The 10,482-nt window shown below is 39.9% G+C and overlaps 1 protein-coding gene across 1 annotated transcript in view; it reads right to left on the reverse strand.

Moving 5' to 3' along the window:
• col2a1b (collagen, type II, alpha 1b) overlaps positions 1 to 5,978 on the reverse strand; it is a 47,854-nt gene extending 41,876 nt beyond the window's left edge. Inside the window, exons 1-3 of the mRNA XM_085457712.1 lie at positions 5,683 to 5,978; positions 2,485 to 2,694; positions 975 to 991 (exon numbers count right to left, since the gene is read on the reverse strand). Of these exons, the coding sequence (XP_085313838.1) occupies positions 975 to 991; positions 2,485 to 2,694; positions 5,683 to 5,776 (321 nt within the window). The 5' untranslated portion in view covers positions 5,777 to 5,978. The remainder of the gene's footprint in view (positions 1 to 974; positions 992 to 2,484; positions 2,695 to 5,682) is intronic.
• Positions 5,979 to 10,482: the final 4,504 nt, after the last annotated feature.

Here is a 10,482-nt window from a genome sequence, read left to right on the forward strand (position 1 = left end):
CTACAGATTACAGATTACATGCCCCAAAATGTCTTTTGTAACGTATTCCGTTACGTTACTCAATGAGAGTAACGTATTCTGAATACTTTGGATTACTTAATATATCATCATGATTTTTACAACTACATGAATGTACTATTGCGGTGTGATTTATTACTATTACTGAAGGTTACTTGCCATAGCAATACCGACTAGATTTTTAAATCTTAATATAAATGAATAACAGTAGGTGGAAACTAGGTAAGGCTGAACTTTTTGCAGCGATCTCATAGAAAACTATTCCGCGTGTATATAAAACAGGTCCGCGGCTCCGAACCGTAGTAAAGGGACCTCTGGCTAATATGTCAGCTCCCGTTTCTGCTCGGTGACAGCTTGTACTTTCTGACTTTTTCTCTCTCCCTCACTCACAGACACATAACAGGTATGCACTAGTCCATTCTCCCTGCAGCACGGACTACACTGCCCATGAGGCTCCATTCTTTACGGCTATGCCTGTAACACTCTGCCTATTGCCTTCATATTAAATCATTTTTGTGAATAATTTTTTAAAATATTTCTTCACGTCATTATGCGGGCCGCAACTAGAGGTTACATGGGCCGCGAGATTGAGACTCAGGCATTAGAGCCTCTTAATGCGTGTTTTGTTTGGGTTTCCACCAGCGTGGAAAGCAAAAACAAAGAGGGCCGAGCCTTATGAAACAGGAAAATACCGCCGTCTAATCCATTCATTTCAACAAAGTAACTGTATTCTGAATACCACCTCTTTAAACGGTAATTGTAACGGAATACAGTTACTCATATTTTGTATTTTAAATACATGTATTCAGTTACTCCCCAACACTGTAAGTCTGGGACAGATATGGCTATTATTGCTGGGAGAGGTTGATATTAAACACACGCACACACACACATGCATAACGATTGCATACACAGACAAATACATATGCAGCATTTAAACATGTACAGTGTCTCACCTTAGCACCAGGTATTCCTGTTATGTGTGGAGCAGGAGAGAGGGAGAAAACAGATCATAGTTAGTGAACAAACTATGTTGGCCTTGCAGTACGTCCTGGAAGGAGAAAGGCTACTAATACCGGGAATCAATTTTATGTTCTTGAATTAAACTGCTCCAAAGACCACCACCAAATCATATTTTCATCACACAAAGAGCCCATCAGGACTGTAAACAAGTGTTGGTTGCATCGCCATCTCGCATTAAGAGCTCAAAGCAAAAGCAAACCAGCTGCAGAGTGAGGGTAAGAGTAGAGAGCAAAGGAGCTGGAGTAGACTGCAAAATGGTATTTCTACTGAAACGTTAAACCTTCTGTGCCGTGGGCAAAGGCAGGAACTCTGTTGATTTCACAGTATTTTAAGCTCATTGTTCCTTTTTTTGCAACTCAAAGAAGTTAAACTATGATGATCAGTAAAGCCAAAGCAGCAGGTTTGGTTAAAAATGAAAAATGTAAATAAGTATTGTTTTAAACACTTTGACACAAGAGTGCATAGGATTCTTAAATATCAATAAAAGCATCAAAATGACATTTTTGTCAAGTTGTAACAGTTTTTTCTGCAACACTCTTGTTGAAGATGACATTTATCTTTAGAATTTTGATATACATACACTAATATGTTAATATATACATATACATGTACATATATCAGGAACTATCAGATCAAATAAAAGTCAGTACAGATCTGACAGATGCATAATGCTGTTTGACACAGTCAGATAGTGGGTAGTCTGAATATATTTCAGTTTTTATTAGCTCTGTTTTTATGTGATTAAAAGCTTAAATTCAAAATTCAGCAGTTTTGCCTTCAAAATAAGAACAAGTATATTATAAAGCATTTTAATCCAGAAGCATGCAATGAAAACAGTGACACATGCACTGACACAGTGACTTCACTCAAGCTGACCTTATTTATATTTCCAAATGTGACCCATACAGTTTGTATATCTGCAGCAATGGCATTTTCAAATGTGGTGAATAGATCCTTCTAATAGTCTGAACTCTCAGTACGCAGTCACTGTGTTTTCTTGCCATCAGATCTGCAGAAATCCACAGAGAGGATATAGAGTAGAAATGTGAAGCCGTGTCTGCTTGACTGAGGTATTTCCTTAATGACTCCCACATGTTTTCATGATACTGAGAGAGTATTCAAACAAGATGGGGCCAAGGTGAGCCAGCTATGGAAAAATTACGGCGAGGTAGCGTTTCAGTGAAGTCCTGTCAGATGTGTCACTGTTGTTGTTTATTTCTCATCATTTGTTTGCTTTGGGGTTCGAAAACTGTATTTAAATCAAAGGCTGTCACACAGTAGATGTCCAAATAGAACATTAGAGTGAACATCATGTTAAACAGCAGCTACCTGACCTTTGATTAATACCAAATTTAGGCGATGTGGCGTTTTCTCCCCCAAATAAACAATATGATCCTGAGCAGTAATTTATTTATGTGAGATGTGAGATAAATAAATTACAACCAGAGGTTGGAGGCTGGTCAGCAGCGCAGATGGGGCAACACTCTCCAAATGGGATTTCAGGTTTGGGGCAGTCTTTTAGCTCCTCGCAGACAATTTCATCACACAGGACGGTTCCAGTGTCACACACACAGATGCGACAAGGCTCTGGTTTCCACACATCCTTGTCACTATAACGCTGTCCATCTTGTACACAGCTAAACGCGTCCTCTTCTGTGTGTGAGACCATGGAAAGGGACACACAGAAGAGGTGCGGGTAGGTAGCAGTGGAAGGAAAAAACGAGAGATTATATATCAGATGCGAATAGGAGTCAGTGTCGTGTGTTTCATGACAGACAAAAACAAAACAATGTCATATTCAGCTGTGAAACATATGCTGTGATATAATGCATGCAAAATAACGCCATAAACAGCCTTTCAGTGAATGTTTTTCAACACAAGTGCAGAAAGTTAAATTAAAGTAGGGAGTGTGTAGACTATTTAACACACTATATCAGCACAGTACTCTTAAATAAAAAACATATAATTGTCAGTGACAGTTAATCTGGCAGTCCAAAACCAGACCAGATTTAGTTTATAATAATGTAAAGGGGAACAATTAATTCCTCAAAGAAAGGCATTAAAAACAAAGAAAAATGTCATTGTTCCCTGATTTATTATCATAATTATCTTTGCTAATTTTTCTCTTGTTGACTTATTAATGCCCTGAGGAACGTCTACATAAACCACAACTTCTCTGCTTCAAGTCAAGCTTTTCTTCACTTGACTGAGAAATGCAACCTCTCAAGTAGCCACAAGGTGGCAGTTTAGCCTCGCAGAATTACAAACAAGCAAGGCAAGACCTGCAGGAAACCCCCAGTAGCTTTACAGGAGCTGGAGGCCATGTGTAGGAATTCCTCAACAAGTTAAGTACAGGACAATTAGAGCTGGAGACACCCTACTGTACTGCAAAAGAGGCAAAGTTTGCACTGAGTTAATGAAAACGTTTGGATTATTTTCTCAGGCCACATTCTGGTGAAGGGCGCAAGAGAACGTGCTGGAGGCGGTTCACTTCTGAATACAGCTGCTGTATGTGGTATAAATGACGCCACTGGCATCACAGTTTTACAGTAGATCCGGGTAATCAGAAACGTGTTCGTTTTCCAGCCTGGCAGCCAAACACCTGCTTGAAAATAAAAAATGGAGTCACAGAAACTGCGGCCAGGTGATGAAAAGAAAGGCCCCAGGGTGCGCACTGCTGAGAGGTGAGAGGACAAGGAGCAAATACAGTAGCTATATTTACCTTTGAGAGCTGCTTAAGTCTAAGTATCCAAACGGACCTCAGCAGCCATCAATGAGGCCTTTTTGGAAAGAAACAGTGGGCAATTCACAAAGTATTGCCTTGTATAAACACGGGGCACATTTCAATCCCCATCTGGAAACCATAGCTGCGTCAGATGCCAGTTCAAACCCACCGGAGAAAAGAAAATGGCCAGCTTTCATGCACATACCTTGCGGTTTTGACATGAACTTCTACAGGCCTGGATGCACCATGAAAGGGCTGCACCTGTCCTTTCATTGGCTGTAATATGAAAGATTCTCCTGTAATGGGGTATTGTAAGATAAGGGGTCCTCTATCTACTGGAGAACTGACAGAGAGCTGGCTTTTCATCACTGGGGATAGTTTGTGAGTCTCCTCTCCCATATGCTGGCAACCATACTGTTTTCCAGGAGAGTAAAACAATGAAAATTGTAAAGTGAATCCAGGTGTACTTTGAGGACATTAGAGTCAAGCGCGTTCTTATTTATTTAGTAACTGTTTAGGTCTCAGCGCTAATTCTACCTATGTCTGATTAACTTTATGGCCTCAAGAACGGTCACTTGGTGGCCTCAAGGTTTAGAGCTCCAGTCCTCTTGCTGTGCTAGGGTCACAATAACACCTCTATACCCCGTCTCCCTAAAAAAAACAAAAAGTGCTAGGAAAGAAGGGCTCGCATTATAACCAGGAATCCAGGAACTGACATCTCTGAGAGGGTAACCTGAGACTTCCAATTGCTTTGGCATGACTATTCCCCTCTATTCTATTCTGGGAAAAAAGGCATCTTTTTTTCTCCAGCTTTCTTGAACTCAACTTGTATATTATTAAGAACACTGCACTTTCTTCACATCAGAATAATAAAGTCCCTGCTTTATATTTTTCCAGTTACCCCTCTTGCACCCTGGCTCTGTCTCTTTCTGGACTGACTGTCACAGCTTATGGGTAATCTTTTAAGCAGATGGAAAGCCTGAAATCATATGGAACATTATTTCTGGCCCCAAATCTGCTGGCATACCTTTACTCTCAGATCTCTCTTGTGGATACTAAAATCAATAATAATGATTAAGAATCCTACTCCAGTTATTAAAAAAATATAAACAGTCTGCAGGTATGAAGGACGATTTGTTCTCAACAGGGTGAGTATCGTGTCAGTAAACTAGTTATTTTGAAATATTTGATGGAGCTTTTAGTTATTAGTTCAGCTTTCTGCCCCAACAAGCCATGATTTGCCTGGATGCCCTCAGAAAGCAAAGGAATGTGAATACTTTTCACCAAAGGCCCTTGAGCCTGACCACCTTTCACTTTTTGCTCATCCCCTCCCCCTCCCCCACTATATTAAGTGAATCTGCAGCTAAAAGGAGAGTCTGCGAAGGCCCTTAAAACACCCACAGGTGTCATGCAGCTCGACTTTGAGAAAGAAGGGGGAAGGTAGCTTTTAAGGCAATGAGCTGAGTTCAAAGTAGGAATCAGAATCACATGATCTTCGGTTTTAACTTAAACTAGGACGAATAAATGCAAAAGTAAATAAGAAATAAAAAAGAAAAGCACGCTCTGAGGGTTTTTTCCCCGTTAACTTCCACCACATCTTCATCAATTCCATTCTCGCGCGCGCCCGCAAATGTGACATTCACTTACATCCTACATCTCATAGAAATTAAAACATAAACAGACGGCAGACCGAAGATCCACAGAAATCATCTTTCTGTCATCACATAAATAACCTTTCATGCACAGAAAACATCAAAGATATCAGTGACTTTTCTGTGCGTAAAAGTTCCAAAAACTTCCACACGTCACGTACTGTGCTGAAACATTATTTACAATATGATTATTCGAGTAACTCTTAGTATACTCTTTATACAAGTTGAGTTTTTTCTCATCAGAGAAATAAAACTGTCACTTACGGTCGTCTTCCACCTGACATCTCACAAAGGCTAATAGACAAACTTGGCTCGCTACAAGTAGCAGTATAGTCCTGGAATCCATAAAGCTGAACATGTCTAAATATTAGACATGCAGGGCCCTTGAAGGAGAAAAAATGGTGCGAAAGGAGCGGAGGCTTCTCTCGTTATTTGGTGTTTGTGTCCCCAATTACAAAAGCCAGACCATTCGACCTTCACCCTTCCCAAAAAACCGATGGGGGAATCCAGCGGCAGGACCTGGACCTGCAGCACAAACTCAGCACCGACCGCTTCAGGCCAGACGCTGTAGTTTTATGTCCCGGTTATCTTCAATGAATCTTCGTATATTCCCAAATATCAGGCCGGCCCCTTACCCCCTGTCAGGCTGTAATCCGAGCCCAGTTTCCCTCCCATCTGTCTCTTTGGTCCCATTATTGCGCTCCCAGGCCACTCCTTTCCCCACGTGCTGAACTGAACCCAAAAAAAGCCTGAAACTTTTTCTCTCTTATTTTGGTGCCGTCCCCGCTTTCTCACCCTCCGTGTTCATAGAAAGCATAGTAACGATGTCACAACCTGTTCGTCACGCAAACTGACAGCGTTTCTATTTATTTCATCATGTAGGTTCAGTGACATGTGTGCAGTAAACGGAGGCAAAGGCACATTAAAACCATCCAAAAATCACAATCACGCAGCCATACATTAATATTTAAATATTTATGAGGGCAAGACTAAAACAAATAATAATAATAAAGGTTAAAAAAAACTATAATGATGCATATTTTTTTATAAGTTATTAGCTACTTCCGTTTAATGGTCTCTCTCTTCATGTAAGTTATTTTACTGTTCCTGTGGTCTTAGTAAAGCTGGTAAACAATGCTTGGTACACCTGTTAACAGACTTTTAATTAGCAAGCTCTTTATTTATGACTTCATACTTCAGCAGTTTTAAGCTACAAGTCAGTGCTGACAGTCATCCAGCATCGTGGAGATTGGAGCTGAAATGTTTTAATCAGTTTTGTTTAGCTCTAGATCCTTAAATTTGAGATCTCACTGCTTTGATGCCACACAGGTATACTTACAGGAAGTGCTGCCTGTGTGATAATTAGGTGCTGTAATGACTCTTATTTCCTTGCCAATCTTCTTGATCCAGCTGTATGATCTTTCAGATCCAAAGTTTCTCAGACTATCTGCACTTTGCTCAGACAGTTTTCTAACTGCAGTGTTTCATCTGCTCTGTAATTTCTGTGTCTCACTGGTTTATTTTGAGAATGAAATAACTGGCTCATTAAACCAGTGTGAAAATATGGGCTATTTAATATCAGCAGATTAAGGGAGATGTGAATGTGTCATTAGAGTAGAATATCTACAATCTTTCATTGGTATTTGACTTCCTGTTGGTCACACAGAAAACATTTCTAACCCTTAATCTGGGCAAGCAAACATCAAAAGACATGCTGCTTATACAGTTTTTTTCACCCCGGTGTGTTACATTCTGAATAGAAATACAGTGACCACCAGCATTGCAAGAACACAGCTTTGTTAAATTGCCAGTTTCACACTCAGACTTGAAAGGACTCCAACTGCAAACCAGTGTTTTACAGTGCATAGCGGAGCATTGTAACACATAAATACTTGAACTCACATAATGCATAGTTGTGCTACGACCAAGCCTAACCAACATTTCACATGCAACTCAGAATCAGCTGATTCTGTTCCGACTAAAAAGAGGAACCTTTATATTAAATTACACGATATTTTAGAATTAGACACCTTTTGTTCTTTTTTTTTTTTTTCTTTTCTTTTTTTTGGCCTGTCCCGTTTGGCTCTTTTGCATCAGAATTGTTGTCTAAAGGCAAAGAAAGATGCCCAACGGATTTACTTTACCAAATTGACCATCCCAGCCTTGCCGTAATGGTCCATTTGATTCACCTTTTATTGTTTATTTTATTTTCACTTACTGAATACGGGAAAGACTTGACTGGGGGAAAGAAGGGGAGAAAGAAAGAGGGAAAGAGAAACAGCTGAGAAGAGGGACGGGGGAGAAGGGCAAAAGACAAAAACCAACAGAACGGGCAGAGAGAAAAAAAAATGCATATATCAATCACCTGGGACTACACCCTTTTTGGCTCTTACCTCAAAGCACACTGTGTTCTGTTGATCTTATGTGCTGCACAATAATGTTTAATATTTAGTATTTACTGTCATATTCCCATACATCATTGTGATGCTGTTTATTCTATTACTCTTGTTCTCTTCTGCTTGCTTTCTTTTTTCTTTCTCAGCAGGTGACACCTTTTGTTCTTATTAAAAATAGACAATGACTGCTTCTTCTAACAGAAGACAGGCTTTAAAACCACATTCATTCATGCATCCCCTCACACTTGTGAAGTTTAGTTTGAGCAGTAATGACCCACTTGTTCCCACTCCAACCACGTTACATGTAGCTGAGGTTACAAGTAAATGCTCATGGAGATGCATGAAGAGCATCTCGTGCTCTCCAGCTACAGCTCTAGCTATAAATAATTGGCCATGGACAGTTTGGTGGCATCATTTATGCTGGGTCCTCACCCCGCAGCAGGTTGTGACCTGAGCTTTGACCTTTGAGACACAGGAGCAGCTGATGTGTCCCGAGCGTGCAGCATTCACGCTATTCCTGCAAGTCGGCTGTCTCAAAAGAGGCGCGGCTGTCCAGTGGGTCAGAAAATTGCACTGCAGTTTAGTTTATTTAGTTGTTGAGTATTTAAACTAGGTTCAGGAAGACTATATCACTGATCTTTGATTGTGCAAATGTGTGTTGTAAACACATGCAAACATTCTAATGACCGAAACTTCCAAGCAGCCATCTAAAACTTTAAAAACAACACATACATGGTCAAACGTGAATCCACGTCATATTTAATTTGCGTTTTCCCTTCAGTCTATTTGTTTTACTTACTTACGCTGAGGGTTGTGTTTTCCATGTTTTCACTCACAAACTGTCGTGAAAGTTGAACATCTTGCAATTTTAGTAGTTGTGACATTTTTCTACACTTTGGACTGAACAAAAATTCAGTGTGTGACTATCTATAGTTGTGTTCCTAGTAATTTATAATTGTTTTCCTTTTGTGATCTTGTGGCTGAGACATCAACCCTGTTAAACCCAGGGATCAATGACTGCTGATCACTAAACTACTAATTATCTATTCATAGGCTGGAGACCTAAAATCAGCACTAGTTTGTTATTTAGTCATCGCTCGTAGTAACTGGGTGGCTACACTGCTTTGTACAGAAAAGTTGTACAGTTATAAAACAAGGCTGCACACACTACTGCATGATTTCAAGTCAGGGTGTTTGAGATATTTTGCTTGTGTTTAGCCAGCACTTCGCACACGTCTTTGAAGATGAGCCCACTCAGAAATCCCAGAGAAGTTTGGACGCGTCTCATCTCACTTTCTGTTAGTGTGCACGGACAGTTTAAGGATTGGACAGGTTTTCAAAGCTTTTCTCTGTTGAACTGACAGCTGTGTTGCCCTCGGAGAATGTTAGGAGTTTATCGATAATAAGAAAATAAAAGAGATGAGGAACAATCCTCGCTAATGTGTGGTTGGGGAAACAATTGTTTTACATTTGTGGTGGCTTGCTTTTAAAACCAAATGCTTTTAAAGTTAAGGAATTTTAATATGATAACACATAAATAATAACAACAATTATACTCACTCCATTAATAAATACAAATTGTTTGGAAGATGATCGATAAATAGATGGATGGATTAGCAACAATGTGACAGTTCTAGTTTACTGTGATGTTCAGTCTGCTGTGCCTCTAAAGCCGTTCAAGTTTATGGGACTTGGTAAGTATAGGTCTATGTTTTGGCAATGAAGTCAGTCTGTTAAGATAATCAGAGTATAGAGAAAAGGCAGGTACAGAAATGGGGATGGGGTAGACAGAAAGGGGCAGTGCTGAAAAATAGAAAATGAGCAAAAGTGAGAGAAAAAAGTGAAAGAGAGGAGGGCTTGGGAAGCCTGAATGGAAAGGAGGCAGATGATGGAGAGAAAGAGAAGACGAAAGGGAGAGAAGGAGAGAGAGAAAAAGAGAGAAGGGGCCACACATCAGGGAGAAGCCATGTGAGACTGCTGAAACAACAGCCATGACATCACCACCAGCTTGGTTGGCACTGTCACTTTGACCTATGGGCATAATAAGATTATTTCTACTAGCCTAGTTTCTGCTACAGAGCCAAATGAGGATATCCTATTCACAGGAATTGTTTTGTTCTTGTAGAAATTCCACAAATGTTCCCATTTCTATTTTTCTTTTTATTAAATGAAAAAAATCAAATTATGTAGCTGGCAAAAAATATCGATCCGTCTTCTTTCACTTATCCAGTTTAGGGCTGTAATAACTCAACGACAGGCAGACTATACCACAGCAAGTCATCAGTTAACCTAACACCATTCATGTCTTTTACCTGTGGTGCTCCCAGAGTATCTGGAGAGAACGCACGGAGAGACAGCGAGAATATAGAAACTCCACACCAAGTCACAGAGCAACCAACCGTATGGTCTGATATGCCAGTGTTGGTGTTGATCATCATAATTAATGTTGGTTCAAGCTCAACATTGCAAACGACCAACCAGATTGTTGCGACGTCACAGTTTTGCGACACAGATACATTATCACACCGCACACAGAATCCTAATCCTAACCCTGAACATTTAACCAATAAACTTTACACCATCATCTGAGACGTATTTCTAAAGATACATTGTCCATTTATTTTCAATGTATTTATTTTATTTCGATTAAAAAAAGGCTGATTAACAT

Source organism: Copadichromis virginalis, linkage group LG5, assembly GCF_057382275.1.
Source record: "Copadichromis virginalis isolate Kocher_CV1m ecotype Utaka linkage group LG5, C_Virginalis_male_GT1.1, whole genome shotgun sequence".
NCBI lineage: Eukaryota > Metazoa > Chordata > Actinopteri > Cichliformes > Cichlidae > Copadichromis > Copadichromis virginalis.